Raw genomic sequence first — 21438 nt, 5'->3', positions numbered from 1 at the left:
ACAAAATTAAGTTGGATGAACTTGTAAAGTACATCAGACCACATTAATTATTCAGTTGAGAAGTGAATTAAAATTTAAAGGAAGATGTACAACGATATGAAAGTGGTAAGTTTTATCACACGTTAAACTCTGTTCTTTTTCACTGATATTTTCTTCCTTTGCTTTCTCTGATAACTAATTACTTTTATAACGGATAAGAAAACCGGATAAGTGGAATATCAATGCCATTAGGGTGAACGTTGGAGTTCAAGAAGGTATATTAAACAATCTGTTTTAGTTTTCAGTGCAAAATTCAATTAGCAAATGAAATCAATATATCAAAAACAGAATGGAGGTAAGTTAGAAAAAACAGCAATCTGTTAAATCCAGGACCCTCCCATAGTTTGCGGAAGCAAAAAGCAACCCTCTCCGGCGTTTCAGAAGATTCTGTCAGTCGTCATTAGGTTAGTACATTCGGTTGTTTAAGAAATCGCTCCATAGAAGCACAATCGGTGCTTTTTTGATGAAAAACGGATAAATTTTTGAAAAAATTTTAGCAAAAAAGGCAGCTATATGCGGATGAAACATTTCAACAACACTCCATTCGGTCTTTAAAACTGAAATCAATAACTCTATAGCAAATTTTATAATGTATTTTTACGAAAAATAGACACAAAAAATTGGACAACAGTGCGGCAAATGTGAACGAAGGCAAATGAGATCAGCCAGACTTATGGAAGAAAATAAGTCAAATTTAAGATCAATAAAAATCACTCCGTGAAAATAAGCGAAGTTCAGAAAAATCCTTTTGTATATTTTATGCTGGACGGGCTTACTAAGGATACTACTCACCTCTCTATACAATGAATAAATGGATCAACGAAAACTGACAGACCAAAAATGTTTTTGAGTAAAAAGTTCCTCTCCCACCAAGGTGGGTCGGAACAAACAATTCGGCCTATGCATACAATAGAAATTTACTAGTCTCCTGCCGGGTATAAAAACCAGAAACCAACTTATATTTGAAGCCAGTTTTGCCTCAAAACTTTCTTCTCCTTGCATTAATTGATCTACAAATTTGATAATGCAATAAAAAAATACTGCAATTTAATTTCGAATCTTTTCTATCCTTTTTTATAGCTCTGAAACAGTATAATAGTTACCCGTGAAACATGCAAACAAATTAAGCTGGATGAACTGTGAAAGTCTGTTCTTTTTCACTGATAATTTCTTACTTTGCTTTCTCTGATAACTAATTAAGTATATTAACGATAAAAATGACTAATAAGTGGGGATATCACTGCCGTTAGGATGAACGTTGAAGATCAAGATCGTTAACTAAACTACTTGTTTTAATTTTCAGTCGTCAGTCGTCAATAGTTTAGTACATTCGGCTGTTTTAGAAATCGCGCCATAGAAGCATAATCGGTGCTTTTTTGATAAAAAACGGATAAATTTATGAAAAATTTTAGCAGAAAAGGCAGCTAAATGCGGATGAAACATTTCAACAACACTCTATTTGGTCTTTAAAACTGAAATCAGTAACTCTATAGACACAAAAGATTGGACAACAGTGCGGCAAATGTGAACGAAGGCAAATAAGATCAACCAGACTTACGGAAGAAAATAAGCCAAATTTAAGATCAACAAAAAAAACTCCTTGAAAATAAGCGACGTTTAGAAAAATCTTTACTTATATTCTGCGCTGGATGGGCTTACTAAAGATACTACTCACATCTCTCTACAATGAATATATCGATCAACGAAAACTGAAAGCCCAAAAATGTTTTTGAGTAAAAAGTTCCTCTCCCAGCAAGTTGGGTCGGAACAAAGAATTCAACCTTTGCATAAAATAGGAATTTGCTTGTCTCCTGCCGAGCTTAAAAACCAGAAACCAACTTATATTTGGAGCCAGTTTTGCCACATAACTTTCTTCTCCTTGCATTAATTGATCTGCAAATTTGATAACGCAATACAAAAAAATACTGCAATTTAATTTCGAATCTTTTCTGTACATTTTTATAGCTCTGAAACAGTATAATAGTTACCCGTGAAACATGCGAACAAATTAAGCTGGATGAACTGTGAAAGTCTGTTCTTTTTCACTGATATTTTCTTCCTTTGCATTCTCTGATAACTAATTAAGTATATTAACGATAAAAGTGACTAATAAGTGGGGATACCACTGCCGTTAGGATGAACGTTGAAGATCAAGATCGTTAAGTAAACTATTTGTTTTAATTTTCACTGCAAGTTCAATTGGCAAAAGAAATGAATATATCAAAAACAAAATAGAGGTAAGAAAAACAGCAATCTGTTAAATCCAGAACAAACTCATAGTTATTGGAAGTAAAAGTAACCCCCTCTGGCGTTTCGGAAGGTTCTGACAGTCGTCATTAGTTCAATACATTCGGCTGTTTTAGAAATCGCGCCATAGAAGCATAATCGGTGCTTTTTTGATGAAAAACGGATAAATCTATGAAAAGTTTTAGCAGAAAAGGCAGCTAAAAAAGGATGAAACATTTCAAAAACACTCTATTCGGTCTTTAAAACTGAAATCAATAACTCTATAGACACAAAAGACTGGACAACAGTTTGGCAAATTTGAACGACGGCATTTGAGATCAGCCAGACTTATGGAAGAAAATAAGCCGAATTTAAGATCGACAAAAAATAACTACTCTAAAATAAGCGAAGTTCAGAAAAATCTTTTTTATATTCTACGCTTGATGGGCTTCCTAAAGATACTACTCACATCTCTCCACAATGAATATATCGATCAACGAAAACTGACAGACCAAAAATGTTTTTGAGTAAAAAGTTCCTCTCCCAGCAAGTTGGGTCGGAACAAAGAATTCAACCTATGCATAAAATAGGATTTTACTTGTCTCCTGCCGAGTTTAAAAACCAGAAATCAACTTATATTTGGAGCCAGTTTTGCCACAAAGCTTTCTTCTCCTTGCATTATTTGATCTACAAATTTGATAACGCAATACAAAAAAATACTGCAATTTAATTTCGAACCTTTTCTATTCTTCTTTATAGCTCTGAAACAGTATAATAGTTACCCGTAAAACATGCAAACAAATTAAGCTGGATGAACTGTGAATGTCTGTTCTTTTTCACTGATATTTTCTTCCTTTGCTTTCTCTGATAACTAATTAAGTATATTAACGATAAAAATGACTGATAAGTGAGGATATCACTGCCGTTAAGATGAACGTTGAAAATCAAGATCGTTAAGTAAACTATTTGTTTTAATTTTCACTGCAAGTTCAATTGGCAAAAGAAATGAGTATATCAAAAACAAAATGGTAGTAAGTTAGAAAAAACAGCAATCTGTTAAATCCAGAGCACTCTCATAGTTATCGGAAGTAAAAGTAACCCCCTCTTGCGTTTCAGAAGATTCCGTCAGGCGTCATTAGGTTAGTACATTCAGCTATTTTAAAAATCGCGCCATAGAAGCATAATCAGTTCTTTTTTGATGTAAAACAGATAAAAATTTGAAAAATTTTAGCAGAAATGGCAGCAAAAGTGCGCATAAAACAGTTCAACAACACTCTATTTAAAATTGAAATCAATAACTCTATCGCAAATTCAGTCGTCATTAGTTTAGTACATTCGGCTGTTTTAGAAATCGCGCCATAGAAGCATAATCGGTGCTTTTTTGATGAAAAATGGATGAATTTATGAAAAATTTTCCGCAGAAAAGGCAGCTAAATGCGGATGAAACATTTCAACAACACTCTATTTGGTCTTTAAAACTGAAATCAGTAACTCTATAGACACAAAAGATTGGACAACAGTGCGGCAAATGTGAACGAAGGCAAATAAGATCAACCAGACTTACGGAAGAAAATAAGCCAAATTTAAGATCAACAAAAAAACTCCTTGAAAATAAGCGACGTTTAGAAAAATCTTTACTTATACTCTGCGCTGGATGGGCTTACTAAAGATACTACTCACATCTCTCTACAATGAATATATCGATCAACGAAAACTGAAAGCCCAAAAATGTTTTTGAGTAAAAAGTTCCTCTCCCAGCAAGTTGGGTCGGAACGAAGAATTCAACCTTTGCATAAAATAGGAATTTACTTGTTTCCTGCCGAGCTTAAAAACCAGAAACCAACTTATATTTGGAGCCAGTTTTGCCACATAACTTTCTTCTCCTTGCATTAATTGATCTACAAATTTGATAACGCAATACAATAAAATACTGCAATTTAATTTCGAATCTTTTCTATACATTTTTATAGCTCTGAAACAGTATAATATTTACCCGTGAAACATGCAAACAAACTGAGCTGGATGAACTGTGAAAGTCTGTTCTTTTTCACTGATATTTTCTTACATTGCTTTCTCTGATAACTAATTAAGTATATTAACGATAAAAATGACTAATAAGTGGGGATATCACTGCCGTTAGGATGAACGTTGAAGATCAAGATCGTTAACTAAACTACTTGTTTTAATTTTCAGTCGTCAGTCGTCATTAGTTTAGTACATTCGGCTGTTTTAGAAATCGCGCCATAGAAACACAATCGGTGCTTTTTTGATGAAAAATGGATGAATTTATGAAAAATTTTAGCAGAAAAGGCAGCTAAATGCGGATGAAACATTTCAACAACACTCTATTCGGTCTTTAAAACTGAAATCAATAACTCTATAGACACAAAAGATTGGACAACAGTGCGGCAAATTTGAACGAAGGCAAATGAGATCAGCCAGACTTATGGAAAAAAATAAGCCAAAATTAAGATCAACAAAAAATAACTCCTTGAAAATAAGCGACGTTCAGAAAAATCTTTTCTTATATTCTGCGCTGGATGGGCTGACTAAATATACTACTCACATCTCTCTACACTGAATATATCGATCAACGAAAACTGAAAGACCAAAATTGTTTTTGAGTAAAAAGTTCCTCTCCCAGCAAGTTGGGTCGGAACAAAGAATTCAACCTATGCATAAAATAGGAATTTACTTGTCTCCTGCCTAGTTTAAAAACCAGAAACCAACTTATATTTGGAGCCAGTTTTGCCACAAAACTTTCTTCTCCTTGCATTAATTGATCAACAAATTTGATAGCGCAATACAAAAAAATACTGCAATTTAATTTCGAATCTTTTCTATTCTTCTTTATAGCTCTGAAACAGTATAATAGTTACCCGTGAAACATGCAAACAAATTAAACTGGATGAACTGTGAAAGTCTGTTCTTTTTCACTGATATTTTCTTCCTTTGCTTTCTCTGATAAGTAATTAAGTATATTAACTATAAAAATGACTAATAAGTGGGGATATCACTGCCGTTAGGATGAACGTTGAAGATCAAGATCGTTCATTAAACTACTTGTTTTAATTTTCACTGCAAATTCAATTGGCAAAAGAAATGAATATATCAAAAACAAAATAGAGGTAAGTTAGAAAAAACAACAATCTGTTAAATCGAGAACAAACTCATAGTTATCGGAAGTAAAAGTAACCCCTCTGGCGTTTCGGAAGGTTCTGTCAGTCGTCATTAGTTTAATACATTCGGCTGTTTTAGAAATCGCGCCATAGAAGCATAATCGATGCTTTTTTGATGAAAAACGGATAAATTTATGAAAAATTTTAGCAGAAAAGGCAGCTAAATGCGGATGAAACATTTCATCAACACTCTATTCGGTCTTTAAAACTGAAATCAATAACTCTATAGACACAAAAGATTGGACAACAGTGCGGCAAATTTGAACGAAGGCAAATGAGATCAGCCAGACTTATGGAAGTAAATAAGCCAAAATTGAGATCAACAAAAAATAACTCCTTGAAAATAAGCGACGTTTAGAAAAATCTTTTCTTATATTCTGCGCTGGATGGGCTTACTAAAGATACTACTCACATCTCTCTACAATGAATATATCGATCAACGAAAACTGACAGATTAAAAAGGTTTTTGAGTAAAAAGTTCCTCTCCCACCAAGGTGGGTCGGAACAAACAATTCGACCTGTGCATACAATAGGAATTTACTAGTCTCCTGCCGAGTTTAAAAACCAGAAACCAACTTATATTTGGAGCCAGTTTTGCCACAAAACTTTCTTCTCCTTGCATTATTTGATCTACAAATTTGATAACGCAATACAAAAAATACTGCAATTTAATTTCGAATCTTTTCTATTCTTCTTTATAGCTCTGAAACAGTATAATAGTTACCCGTAAAACATGCAAACAAATTAAGCTGGATGAACTGTGAAAGTCTGTTCTTTTTCACTGATATTTTCTTCCTTTGCTTTATCTGATAACTAATTAAGTATATTAACGATAAAAATGACTGATAAGCGAGGATATCACTGCCGTTAAGATGAACGTTGAAGATCAAGATCGTTAAGTAAACTATTTGTTTTAATTTTCACTGCAAATTCAATTGGCAAAAGAAATGAGTATATCAAAAACAAAATGGTAGTAAGTTAGAAAAAACAGCAATCTGTTAAATCCAGAGCACTCTCATAGTTATCGGAAGTAAAAGTAACCCCCTCTGGCGTTTCAGAAGATTCTGTCAGGCGTCATTAGGTTAGTACATTCAGCTATTTTAAAAATCGCGCCATAGAAGCATAATCAGTTCTTTTTTGATGTAAAACAGATAAAATTTTGAAAAATTTTAGCAGAAATGGCAGCAAAAGTGCGCATGAAACAGTTCAACAACACTCTATTTAAAATTGAAATCAATAACTCTATCGCAAATTTTTGCAATGTATTTCTAACAAAAACAGAAAAAAAAGATAGGTCGAAAATGCAGCAAATGTGAAAAGCAAATAAATTAAACCAAATTTAAGAACTAAAATAAGCCAATATTAAGGTTTAAAATTTATCTCCGAAAAGCGAAGTTCAGAAAGATCTTTTTTCTATATTCTACGCTCGATGAGCTGACTAATGATATTACTCACATCTCTCTACAATGAATAGATCAATCGGCAAAAACTGACTGACCAAAAAAGCTTTCTGAGTATACTTTTCCTCTCCCACCAAGGTGAGTTGGAACAGAAAAACTCAACATATGCAAACAACAGAAATTAAATAGTCTCATAGTTTAAAAAACCAGAAACCAACATAGATATGGAACCAGTTTTGTCTCAAAATTGTGCTCTCCTCACATTAATTGATCTACAAATTGGATAACGCAATGCAACAATTTACTGCAATTTAATTACGAATCTTTTCGATACCTTTTTTAGCTCTGAAACAGTAGTCGTTACTCGTAAAATATGCAAAAAAATAAGTTGGATTGTCTGTGAAATTAACTCAGAACATTTTAATAATTCAGATCAGAAGTGAATTCAATTTGAAGGAAGATGTACAACGCAATCAATGTGATAAATTTTATCACACGCAAAATTCTGTTTTTTTCACTGATATTTTCTTCCTTTGCTTTCCCTGATAACTAATTAGGTAAATTAACGATAAAAAAGATTGATAAGTGGGAAAATCACTGCCGTTAAGATGAACGTTGGGAGTCAAGATCGTTCATTAAACTAATTGTCTCAATTGTTAACGCAAAATTTATTTGGAAAAAGAAATCAAAAAATTGAAAAAAATGGACGTAAGCTAGAAAAAAACCCAGCAAATTGTTAAAACCAAAACACTCTCATTTTTAGTGGAAACAAAAGTAACCCTCTCTGGCATTTGAGAAGATTCTGTCAGCCGTTTTTAGGTTAGTACATCCGGTTGTTTTAGAAAATGCGCCATAGAAGCATAATCCGTGCTTTTTTGATGAAAAATAGATAAACATTCGATAAAGTTGTTAGAAAAGGCAGCCAAAATGCGGGTGAAACAGATCAACAATACGATACTTGGTCTTTAAAACTGAAATCAATAACTCTATAGCAAACTTTTCAATGTATTTTTACGCAAAATACACAAAAAACGATTGGACAACAGTGCGGCAAATGTGAACGAAGGCAAATGAGATCAGCCAGACTTATGGAAGAAAATAGGCCAAATTTAAGATCGACAAAAAGTAACTCCTTGAAAATAAGCGAAGTTCAGAAAAAATCTTTTTGTATATTCTACGCTGGACGGGCTTACTAAGGATACTACTCACATTTCTATACAATGAATAAATCGATCAAGGAAAACCATTGACAGACCAAAAATGTTTTTGAGTAAAAAGTTATTCTCCCACCAAGGTGGGTCGGAACAAAGAATTCGACCTATGCATACAATAGGAATTTACTAGTCTCATGCCGAGTTTAAAAACCAGAAACCAACTTATATTTGGAACCAGTTTTGTCACAAAACATTCTTCTCCTTTTAATAATTGATCTACAAATTTGATAACGCAATACAATAAGTTACTGCAATTTAATTTCGAATCTTTTCTATATTTTTTATAGCTCTGAAACAGTAATAGTTAACCGTAAAACATGCAAACAAATTAAGTTGGATGAACTGTGAAAAAAACTCAGACCATTTTAATTACTTAGATGAGAAGTTGATTCAAATTTAACGAAAGATGTACAACGCAATGAAATTGATAGGTTTTATCACACGTTAAATTCTGTTCTCTTTCATTGATAAATAATTTTTCTTCAAAATTGTTTCTTTGACTTTTTCTTTCACACTATGCTTCAGATTATCTGACTCTGCAGAGATAACAGATTCAAAAACAAACATCAATTGATCTACAAAGCTCATAACGCAATAAGTTACAGCAATTTATTCACGAACCTTTCTTATACTTTTTATAGCTCTCAAACAGTAATCGTTACCCGTAAAATATGCAAAAAAATAAGATGGATTGTCTGTAAAATTACCTCAGAACATTTTAATTATTCAGATCAGAAGTGAATTCAATTTAGCGGAAGAAGTGCAACGCAATCAATGTGATAAATTTTATCACACGTAAAATTTTTTCTTTTTCACTGATATTTTCTTCCTTTGCTCTCTCTGATAACTAATTAGATATATTAACGATAAAAAAGATTGATAATTGGGAAAACCACTGCCGTTAAGATGAACGCTGGAAGTCAAATTGGGCATGGTTGCTTTACGTTTCGTATTTTTTTTGGATTTAATTTGTTTTCTTCAGATTTTTTCTCATGAAATTTTTCTCAATTGTGAGTTATAATTTTTATTTTAGTTAATTTGTTCACAAACAGGCACGACTGACGGCAAATTGACAACAGCTGAATTGGCAGTAATTTCATAAACCCCTCTGGTACGAGCAAAAATTATTTTAGTAACTGAAAAAAAAAACAAAAGATTTGTTTTTCAAAACTCAAAAACGCTGTTGATTCAACATATCTTTTTTGTGAGAAATGATTTACCTGTAACGATTCACTGCACAGAAAGAAACTTGTTGCATATGATGTTCCTCTCTCGCTAGTTTGGCATATATTGAGCAATTTAACAAGGTCTTATATAGACAATTCTGTTATTTAGCGATCGAAAGGGCTCTATCGACAACTGAAAAAAAGTTAGCAAAATGTTTAATTATCTTTCCAGCTCTCCTTATTCGCACAATATTATTAAAAAAGGCTTCTAGAATCCTTTTTTTCTCACTGCTAATCAATTTCATTTTATCATTTCAATTTTTTAAGCTGATAAACAAAACTTTTACTAGCTGTCAGCTCAAGTAACGCTAATCTTTTGCCCTTGGTAACTGAAAAGCAGCCATAAACAGTGTTTTAATGATAGCTAAATTCTTCCTAATATCAAAAACCACTATTCCAATAAGATCAAGACAACATAAAGTCCCGCCAATAAAAGCTCCCGAGAAATGTTTGCTTATTAAGAACGTTTTCTCAAAATACCAAAAAAAGGCTCGCAGAATTTTAAATATGTATCACAAGTGATTTAAAATAGTAAACTTTTTGGGCTAAAAAATTCAATTTACGGAAATTTGGATTTGGATCAAAGACAAAATTAAAAATTGCTTCTTTGAAATAATGCGCAGCCAAGTCGCTCACGCATATCGTAAAGTGTTTGATTATTAATTCAATGAAACTTTTTGACTGGCAAATCTTTTCTTCAGATTTCTGCAGAGCCAGTTTTCCATCAAAATTGATTTAAAAATGTGGTATGTTGCATCTCGTTACGTTCATTGGAATCTGTCATCAGTAAATATTATTTAATTAGCTATCACTGCAATGATCAATAGAAAAATGCATTCAAGAAAGAAAATTAAGTTTAAAAAACAAACGTTTTTCCTGTTTTGTTATCACTCTTGAATTAATTTTCTATTTCAACCTACGTTCTCTAATTCTTTGTGATTTTCTTGCCACTCATTTATTTAAGAACTAGATTCTCGAACAATATGAGTGTTCCAGTTGTTCAACGGTCAGCAAAGACAAAATAAATTCCTTGTCCTTTTAGTTTAAATGCATTCAGTTTTTTTCAGAAAATTTGATTACTGTCATTTAAAAATCCGAGTGGAAAAAAATTTTAATTGTTAACATGGCAAAATTTTATTGCTCAAAATCATTTTTACTTTTTCGAATGAAGCGAACTTTTGTTTTGCAATTTTTCTGTTGTTCAGATGAAGCAGTACGAGAAGCAGAAAATAATTTTATGTGAATGGGGACCAAAGATTTGTAGAATATTTTGTGTGCCAAAAAGGACTGAGATTTTAGTTTTAATAAATCAAATCTTTGATTCACTTTATACAGTATCCAGGTCAGTCTCATATAATGCATCAATGTGGAACACTGTTTAAGTGTCGTGTCTCAAATTTGACAGCCTTAAAATTCATGGTTTTAAACAATTAAATCAGATTAAATTATTTTCAATATTTCAGTCCTAAAATATAAATTTTTAAAAAATTTGCAAATGACAAAATAAATTTAAACACTTTGCCTTGATGGACACTAAATTTATTTGGTTTGCCAGTTCTGAAACCAATTATTTTACTTATTATATTATTTCAAAATATCGGTAACGTTTTAGAAAACTGAAATCTATTTACCGCGTATTGCTCCTTTTGGTCCAATGTGTCCGCATTACAATTATTGCATCAAAAAAGAACTTGGATGCATTTTTTGATGCAGCAAAAAAATTCAACTCAATGGAAATGACATAAAGTTTCAAATATCACATTATCAAAAGAAATCGAAAAGACAAATATCTATAAGATGTGTACGTTATCTATGTTTTCGATTTCTTTCAACAACTTGATGTTTGAAATTTTATGACATATCTATTGAGCTGAAAAGTTTTGCTGCAACAAAAAATGCACCCAAGTTCTCTTTTGATGCAATAATTCTAATGCGCACACATTGGCAATACACCAAATGAATCAATACGCGGTACATAGATTTCAGTTTTCTAAAACGTTAACGTCATTCTGTTGATAATTTGGTTACAGAAAAAAACGGACTTTGCAATTGGCAACTGTATCAGAATTAGAATTACAACTATCTGAATTCAATTGACTATCATGTTTGAATTTTGAAGCCAAAAGGTTTTTGAAGGTTTTAAAGGTTTTTGAGAACAAATTTTCTTCGACACTAGCACATTTATATAATGCAGATGATAATAAGCAGTTGTGGGAAAACACAGAGCAAGCCAAAATGCACAAAAACAAATAAGTTTTTGTTTTTCTTTCAGCTAATGCAACGGTTGATCAAATGGAATCAATTTTGAGAGACATGGGTGCACCCTCCGTGGATATGGTGAACACAGCAGAAATGACTCTGCACTCTTATGGACTCGAATCTGGTCTGGTGATCGAAACAGGATATGAAGCAACTTTTGTAGTGCCCATTTGGAACGGAAGATCAGTCAGCTCGGCCATTCAGAAGATTGATATAGCTGGCGATGATATCACAAGTTAGTCTTTTTGATTGATAACGTTGAAGTGGATTCTAGGCTGCAAAAGTTAACAAAGTAACTTTTCCAAAAAGAATAACAAAAAAAAATTAGGTATACGTGTTTTCGTTCAAAAAACAAAGTGAACTCTTGCTGTATAGATATTCCAGATGAATATGTAAAAGAGGGTAGGTTTGCATTGAGCTATATTATTCGATTATATAAATAAATGGAAGCGCAAGCCCCAGTCAAGACCAGATGGTTATCTTGCATGAATTTGTCAGGTTCTGACAGACAGATTCCTATTTTCCAAAATCTGCTGGAAAAATGATAATCTGGTGGAATCTGCCAAAATAATTACTATCTTACAAGATTCTGGAAGAAAAATGATTGGCTTGCAAGATTCTGATAAAAGGGAAACAGTTCGTTGTTCGATCCAGTTGACCTGCATTTCACTTGGTTAATAATATCCAATATGCTCGAAATATTTTTTCAGAAAATTAATTCCAGTGCAGTTGTCTAGTAGATTTTATAAAAGGGCACAAAAAGTATGAAAAATTATTTGACGGTGCTTGATAAAAATTAGCTAGATATGCTTAACTGAATTATTTTTTCCGAATTTAACGGCCACTAACAAATTAAATTTATCCACTTTCAAATTTAATAGTAACAATTATGAAAAAAAGTTCTTTATGAAAAAAAATTAAATTGTTCCGAGACGCAGGCAGCTCCTAATGTTGCTTAAACGAATCCCGGGGCACAAAAGCTGTTTAATTAATAGGCTATCGCGAGACGACTTCTACAAAGCAAAAAGTGAGAAACATTAGTCTACTATTGACATTTTTAAAAAGAAGGTCAATGTTAAGCATATGGGTTCAAAGACACACAGCAAAATTTGTTGGCAGTGATTTTTGTCAGCAAGTAAAGTTCGACAAATATATTAGAATAGTACATTGAAGATATTGTGGCGAGATTGATCAGAAGAAAATGTGAAAATTGTGAAAACTATTAAACAGTGCTTGATAAAAAGTGCTTGCTAGATATGGTGTACTGAGTTACTTTTTTCCAAAATTTTCATTTCTTTATATTTAACGTTCAGTACATGAGATACTTTTCGTACCTCAATGAAATTAAAGTAATTACAACAAACGCATTTTATTTCATCAGATTCTCAATTTTTTTATTTAATTTTGCGAGAAGACATTACAAGCTTAATTAGCATTATGTTGTTGCACAGTAAACTTATATGAAAGAATTCCCAGAAAAGAATCAGTTTCGAAAGTATTTCAAGAAAGTTTTCTATTACAGGAATCTTACAAAAAAAAATAATCTTTCGTTAGTCTGACAGAAATTAGTTGTCTTGTAAGACCAGGTACAAAAATGATTATTTTGTAGTAATCTGAGGGAAAAATGGTTATCTTGAAGAAATTTGTCAGAAAATTGGTCATGGGGCGGGAATCTGGCAGAAAAAGGTTATCTTGAAGGAATCTGACAGAAAAACAGGTTGCCTTGTAGGAATTTCAAGCAGATGAATCCTCTGGTAAGAATCTCCCAGAATCTGCCAAATTCCAATAAGTTAATCATCCAATCTCGGTTAGGGATATAGATCAGAAGAAAAGCAAAAAGTCAAGGATGAATAAATACCTCGAACAGTAAGTGGTCAGGCAAAAGAATCTATTAAAAAAATGACTTGAACTGCATTTTTAATGGCTTTCTAGAATGTAGAATGGCAAAAAAATATAAACAGGAAAGTATATACTGGATTGGAAAAAATTGGAACTTCTGAGTTATCCGAGAAGGAAGATTCGAGTTGCAGAAAGTTACATCGAATAAGCATTAAAAAGAGATAAACGCTTGCTTGCAGTATACGTTTATTAGTTTTTCCAAAAAAACAGCCATTAATTGTTCCCATAACTGTCTAAAAAAGTTCAATTATGGCGAATAACCAACATGTTTTTGTCATTTTATTTAGAAATATAACATTAAAATAACGATTTGTTCTTCAAGCATAAGCAAAATCTTTGAGCACTTTGTGAAGACATCAGTTTTGCCTTGTTTTTTGTCAAAGAGAAAACCATAACTGGCAGATTGCCAGTAAAGAGCCGCAAAAGCTTCGTAGATCTGCAGTCTCAAATAATAGTAGAAGTAAAAAAAATTTTAAAAGGTGTGGTGTTATATCTTGATTATGAATCTGCTTAATTTATTGCCGCTTCTGTTAGCTGCTCTCAGAAAAAAAATGTGTGACCAAAAAATTAATCACGCAAATGAACAAAAAAAGTGCTTCACTAAGAACAAAAAACGTCACGCACGCAATTCAGTTGAAATTGCATGAACGAATGAATAAAAAGCAGATTGTGACGTCATATGATCGTAACAAAAATCTTGACGAAAAAAAGACATAGCAGGACAAGTCCTCACGTACATTTCAAAGAATTTTCATTGACTTAACAAAAAACAAGACATAGAATGGACTATGAGTGAATTGGAAAAACCATTTCTAAAAAAAAACACAGATCAAAAAAATTTAAAAAAATACAAAATCAATGTCAAAATGCAGCATGTGAACAAAAAAAACACTAGCGAGAAATGGAAATTCGGTTCAAACAAAAAACTAGGTCTAGAATGAACTATTAATGACTTGGGCAAACGCTTTAGAAAAAAATCGATTCGAAAATTGAAATAACAGTAAAAATCAGAGTTAAATTTCCTCACGCGAACAAAAAATCACCAGCAACAAAGCGAAATTTTTTTCAAACACCGTTTTCTCTCTACTTTGACTCTACTCCAATTTGACTTCAAAAATCATAAAAATGTGAGAACAGATCTTAAAAACAACATAGCCGGAAAAACTCCGAAAGCGACTCCATGCGTCAAGACTTCAAAAATACCGTAATTGCGGCTGAAGCCATTACCTTTTGTGTTAAACCAGTAACTCATCACCTCACCAGGTCTGATCTAAAAATTGGTGAAGTTTTAACCACTGTCACCAAGAGAAACAAAATGCAGCAAAATTTTTTTATTGAAAACGTTTGATAACGTTAAAAAAGTTCGAAATAATTTAGATTGTCAAAAATACTGATAAGCTGAAAATGCTATCAATTGCCCTCAAATAATTCATGTGATTCTAAGCGCGAACGCAAACGCCAGATAATGATCTTAGAAACTAAGTTAAATTTTTCGAAGAAAGCTCAAATTTAATAATCAGAAGACCACTACAAAAAGTTTTCTAATCACTGCATTTAAGACAAAAACAACGCATACTTCTTCCTTGTATATATGCTCGACAGCACGCTTTCATCCTTATTCAAAAATTAAATCAATCAGAGAATAGACATAAGCAACATAATATACAGAGGCAAAAAGTCGTTTAAAAACAAAACCAAGGCCGGAAGAATATTGCAATAAAAGTTTATAGCTGGAAATTTTGGAAAAAAATTACTAGCAACCTCTCAGTACTGCCTTATATTGAATGAAACCAATTGCAAACCAAAGAAATAACAAAAATCTAAAAAGCTGAAATTCAATTTTCTAACAAATGAAAAATCTATATAACGAAAATAAATGTAGGTGCAAGAAAAAAGCTAGAAAGATACAAACTATAATGTGAATATGGACACAATGTGGGGAACACCGTAGCAAAAGACTATTTCTTGAATTTTGAAAGTTAAAAAAAAATTAGAAAAATCAAGAAAAACAAATGTCTCGAATGCTGTTTAGCATTCGAGACATAGAAAAAACAAGTCATCCGAGACAAAAATCCATCCTCTTGAACAGAACAACAAAAAGAAAAAGCAGAATTAAAATATAGGAACCATTGAAACATTTTGTAAAAAAAAAGATCAAAAAATTTTTAGCACTGCATTTATGAAAAAAATTCAACTGTTTTTTAAAAACTTAACGCCAAAAAAAGATTGAAATTTTATTGAAACGAAATTATTGTCCCTCATGTTGCACAAAAAGGCTCTTTTTAGTAATTAAATCCAAAATACAAAAAGCTGACAAAAATTGAAAATACTACCTAAATCGGATTAGCATATGTACAGTTTTATAAAAACAAAAGACATCGAGGCAGAAAGAGGCGTTGAGTATAAGAATTATCAAAAGGGAGCTGCAATATTAACTGATTTTTGACGAAAAGACGGCCGAAAGATCCAAAAATGAAGAAATTAAAAGAAAAAATCAAAAATTAACAAAAAATCAAGAAAAATGTGCCAATTTTGAACTTGAAACGCATTTTCAGGCTCTCCAAAATACTGTGATATCATTTTCTGAGGTATACATTTCAATATAGCATCGAATAAAAATTATTTCTACAACAAATCAAATATCAAGCAAAAAAAAACTGGGCCACTTCGACGAAAAAACGGCTAAAAACAGTTATCTATATGTGCCACTCAGTCAAAAACTACTTTTCAAAGTCAAAAAGTCATTCACTAAACGCAGCGCATGATCAAAAAAACTGCTCTCGCTCAGAAAAAATTAGTTCACATGGCAATTTTACTCACTGTCGCTTTTAGGTTAAAACAGCGTCTGAACGAATAAAACTTCCGGCAGAAAAAACATAGCCGGTAGAAAACCGGAAACGACTCGAACCGTCGTGCATTATAATATCTAACCTAACCTTACCGAAATCAAACATCAAAATAGACGAGAAAAAAAACAAAAGTAGCCCAAAAAACCACATTAAACTGTTCTAAAAGCCGACAATTTTTTGAGGTGCGGGGGGAGCTAGGTGGGGTGGGTGGGTAGATAGGTTGGGAAGGTGGGTAGTGCTGGGGTAGTTGGGGGGGGGGGGGGGTAGGTGGGGTTAGTTAGGTGAAGGGAGGGGGTAGGTGGGGGGGGGGGGTAAGTTGGGGCGGGGGGGCGGTGGGGGGTAGGTAGGTGTTGGGGGGTAGATATGTGGTGGGGGGTAGATACGTGGTGGGGGGTTGTGCGGTGTAGTTTAGATAATTAGGGGTGACTTATATAGGAACAAAAAAATCTCAAAATGACCTCTTCACCTTGGTCATTACCAGCAGTTCCTAATTACTATACATTACAAACGAAGCTACTGTTAAAGTCCAATGTTCGAAAACAGAAGTCAACAATCAAAAACGGAGGTAAATGCTCTATCAGAAAGAAGTCAAAATTCAAGTCATGAACAAACTTGCTTTCAGCTAAAAAAAAACCTGTAGAATCTCAATACTCCTCTTCGAGTCGTAAAAAAAAACCTGTAGAATATCAATACTCCTCTTCGAGTCTTAAAAACCTATAGAATCTCAATACTAAACCATAAGAAAACCAATACTCCTCTTAGAGTCGTAAAAAGACAGCGCCCCAATGCAATTCATGTTCTTTGAATTGTAAAAAACCAAGAGAAGGCCAATAATAGCCCCCGCTATCGCTTCGCGGCTATTAATAAGAAAGTATTTGCGCAAAATGAGTTGGTTTTTCATTTAGAATTTGATGAAAAGAAAATGAAGAAAGAGCGTTTGATTGATTGCTTGTTTTAGTGTATCTGATGAGCCTTCTGGTCAAAGAGGGATATTATCTTGATTCATTTGACATCGATTATGCCGATGAGCTGAAAAAAGATTATTGCTTCTTCGTAGAAGACTTCATTTACGCATACGTACCTCCCGTCCAAATTACCTTTCCCTCGGGACAAAGTGGCTTTCTTGGTGACGCCCGCTTTGAGGCTCCTGAAATTTTGTTCCTACCTCCTTTGGCTGATTTGGAGAGTATTGGTTTGGCAGATGCCATTTTTGTATCTCTCGAAAATGTTGATTCATATATGCAGGATAAGATGATGAGAAACGTTGTATTGGGCGGAGGAAACTCAATGCTGAGAGAATTGAAGGAACGGCTGCAAGATGAATTTTATGATATGGAAGTCAGTGCTAGGAAAGACCGAGAATATTCTGCATGGATCGGGGCATCGAAATGGAGCTCATAAAAGTGATTTTGTCAAAAAAGTTACTCGGGGTGAGGTCGTGAAAGTATGCACCGCATGATCCAGACAAAAACTAGGCAAGGTTGGAAAATGTCACAATTGAGCAAAATTTTTTAACTGCTGGGTTAATGCTCTGACATACTGGGTTTGAAAATCGATATACCACTACAGAAATTAATACAATTTTGAACAAAAACAGCCCCCCACTTCAGGCTTCTAGATGATAGACGATATTTTATCAAATAAACTTTCCACGACCTCACCTAGGCAGCGATTTCTGATTAAAACTGAAACTATTGTTCTATTATGTAAATCTATGAAAGTACTGTATAGTCGGTTCTATAATTATACTAAAAATTTGAAATCTTGACAAGCTGTCGCAAATCTTAAGAATTGCAATAAGACGTGAACAGATACTGATTTGTCAACCCAAAACCTGTACTTCACTGGAACTCGTAGATCATGATTTCAATCTTGTTACGCGTGAACAAACAGAATTCACTGTATGCCTTGGATAAATGGATAATATACCACTATAGGTTCGGACCAGCAGCAAGTCTATGATATTCACTTTTTGACTATTTTACTAACACATTTCAGTGGCATCTAAAGCAAAAGTGAAGAAAATCGAGAAATGGCATTTCGGAGAGCCTTATGGATTCTCATCATCTTAAAAACTGAAACTTGGGCAGACATTGTGTACCCATATCTGGAATTTGCCTTTGACAGCAGAAGCGACAAATCTGCTTTGAAGCATCCTCTCTGCGAGCGCTTCGGTTATATTATCTACTCAACACAATTCAAACACAGCTCACATTTTCTCATTTTCTAACATATATATTTTATATATTTTAATCTTTCATCAACTAAATCCATAAATTTCCCAACAAAAAATCATACGTTTACCTAATTCTGGGTTTCATAGGTAAAAACTCCTTATTGGAGCGCAACGTATTCTTTATTCTGAACATTGTTTAATAATTGAAACATGGGTGAACGATGGGGGAGGGGTGATCTAAACGCGGTTAGCTAATCGCGGGGTCAACAGCACACAATTCATTCAGCAACAATCAAAATCTTACAACAAATATCTTTCTGTAGTTATTTTCAATCTTGATGATGACTACTACAGAACTACTAAAGAGACGTTCATTCAAAAGCAGACTTTTCGTACTGCGCATTTTACCAAAATTGCGCACTTTACCAAAATCTGGAAAAAGGAGTCTCAGCGCCAACATGTGGTAACTGTAACTGTGTTTATTGAAAAATAGGCAAAAGTAACGACTCCCATGTACAACTACACCCACAATTAGTGCAAGTGTGGAAATGAAGTTCAAGCTCGAAATTTTAAAGAGCTAGAGATCGCGGAAAAAATTGAAACTTAATAAATTGTTAGTAATATTTTTAAAAACATAGCAAGAGCTCAAATTTACGGCAGGATAGCAGAATACATGCGTACCCAGACTCAACGACGGAAAAACTGCAAGTAGAAGACCGTTGCGATGAAAAAATGAAAAGTCATTTAACAGAAAGGGAAACAAGTTTGAAACAGTGACCATTTGGAAAACTTATTGTTGGATTACAAAGGTCTCGTGTCAGCAGGAAAAGAAAGAATTGGGTATCGCTGGTACAAGGGTATTGCTGGAAAGGACCCCACTCAAAATTCGTCAAATAACGATCGAACATACAGCAAAACTTTTGAATTCCAAAAACTCTGTTGGAGTGACAAAACTCAAATGCAGTACAAAAGCTCCCCTGGTGCAACATATTGAGTCAAATGGCAAATTACAATGCTCTTTTAACATTATATAAATTTTAATTTTCCGCTAGGATTTCCTTTCGAAAAATTTTAGTTTTTGGGTCGACTTTTTTAAAAATTTCTGATATTGTGTGTGTTTACAATCATCACAGTGTTCATTGTGCAATGCTGAGTCGGATTAATACATACAAACCACGGCGGAAAACATATTTTTTTATAAATGGTTTTTAGTTGCGGTTTCTGACGTTTTTAGTGTTACGACGCTAGGATGATATGATTTTGTTTAAATTATTTGATTTTATTTCATTATTAACTGCATAATTGTTTGAATGGGAAATTATTTGAGTGATAGCCTCACTATTTGTACTACTCAAGCCCTGCGACATTACATCCGACGGTCATCCTTGCCTTTGGTATGAGTCTCGAGTACGTGCATTCAAAAGAACAGCAAAAAAAACGTGCCATTAACATCCACATCAAATCACCTGTTAGCAGCCCCAACCAGTTACCATTTTCTTGAAGCATGCACATTAAAAACGATCGCTATTATACAAACTGAGCTTACTGACCCAGCCCACCAGCGGCATTCTGATTTACCACAAGAAATTAAAGCGAATTGGCAATCATTTTGCAAAGAATTCCACAAGACATTCGATAACCAACAATCACAAACGCAAGCTTAGTTGCTCTGAGAAGGAATTAGACGCGCCTCAGGAGAAAAAAAACCTTAGCATTGGCGTTTGAGCACTAACTTTAGCTACTTTAGAATTGAGCAAATGGCGTTTGTTAACATACCGGTATGAAATACACAATGAACAACTCACTAATTAGAGCCATTGAATAACAATTAGCTTGAATACCACTCAACAAGATTGAAAATCATAAGTCAACGTCACTGGAACCACTGGCCCCCTATTCACAACTTGTTGAAAAAAACGAGAATAACACGAACATAATGACCGCCACAAGGTACCACAAACGTCAACCATTTTTACTCCCCTAAGCAACGTAAATATAGATTCAGGTCTCACAGCAGACGATATGAAGGCTGCTGGCGCCACTTCTTGACATCAGTACGAACCATCAGGCAGCAAGAAATAACTTTTGAAACTGAAAAATCAGAATTTGTGAAAACTCAAAAATGACCAAAACTAAAAATTTCGTCACTTTTAGGGAAGGGAAACCCTGAGAACCCAAAGGTATTAGCACTTGATTAGAGTAAACTTTAAAATATCCACGAAACCAACAAGCGTTATTGCATCAAACCCACAATTGTGGCTATTAACACTTATGTGCAAAGTGCATTTTTTTCCCCGATTTTCCAGTTACTGCGAAATTTCTTATTATGTTATTAAATATCTTAGTTGTTTATTTACTACCAAATGCTATACAATTGATGATTTAATGTACGCAGGTTTCATCTCTGCTTTTGTCAACAAAAGCAAACAGTGCAGTAACTTGACATTTACAATGTAAATATTGACCTAAACAACTCTATCTTGATTAACCAATCAGTAAGAAATAACAATGTCACAATGAAAATTTATCTGATTATCAACTTTAACCAAATTGTTTGAATAGTGCAATCATATTGTATTTAGAACCGTTAGAAACTGATGAATACAGCAGTTGTATTTCAGGTTGACTATAATTTGATTCTTCATCAACTTTGGTCTTTTCTCGTTTAGTTTGCTAGATCGTAGAACCAGCAAACTGGGCTAAGTTAGTTGAGCTTTCTTACAAGAATATAGCAATATTACTGTTATTGACTGAAGCCTTACAAACTTCAGTACGTGATGAACACAGTTTATCACTTAGGATATTCTTTACTTCAATCAAAGTTAAAGTTACAGTCCTTCAATACGTCCGAACGAATAATTGTTTCGACGCGGTCATTAGTCAATTGGAACAGAGTCAAGAACCAGAGCGTCTTAAAACTCGAGAAACAGGCCGTGAAGATTGGGTTCCGCTGAGATTCTTGAGCAGCCGC

At 33.5% G+C, this 21438-nt stretch overlaps 1 protein-coding gene across 1 annotated transcript in view; it reads left to right on the top strand.

The window, feature by feature from the left end:
- LOC142350655 (uncharacterized) overlaps positions 1-17790 on the top strand; it is a 33172-nt gene extending 15382 nt beyond the window's left edge. The window contains exons 4-5 of the mRNA XM_075402565.1: positions 11557-11778; positions 17250-17790. Coding sequence (XP_075258680.1) covers positions 11557-11778; positions 17250-17692 — 665 coding nt within the window. The 3' untranslated portion in view covers positions 17693-17790. The remainder of the gene's footprint in view (positions 1-11556; positions 11779-17249) is intronic.
- The last annotated feature ends 3648 nt before the right edge of the window (positions 17791-21438 follow it).

This window comes from Convolutriloba macropyga, chromosome 12, assembly GCF_964194025.1.
Source record: "Convolutriloba macropyga chromosome 12, txConMacr16.3, whole genome shotgun sequence".
Classification (NCBI taxonomy): domain Eukaryota; kingdom Metazoa; phylum Xenacoelomorpha; order Acoela; family Convolutidae; genus Convolutriloba; species Convolutriloba macropyga.
Note: the sequence above shows the minus strand (reverse complement) of the source record. Positions and strands in the feature narration are given on the sequence as shown.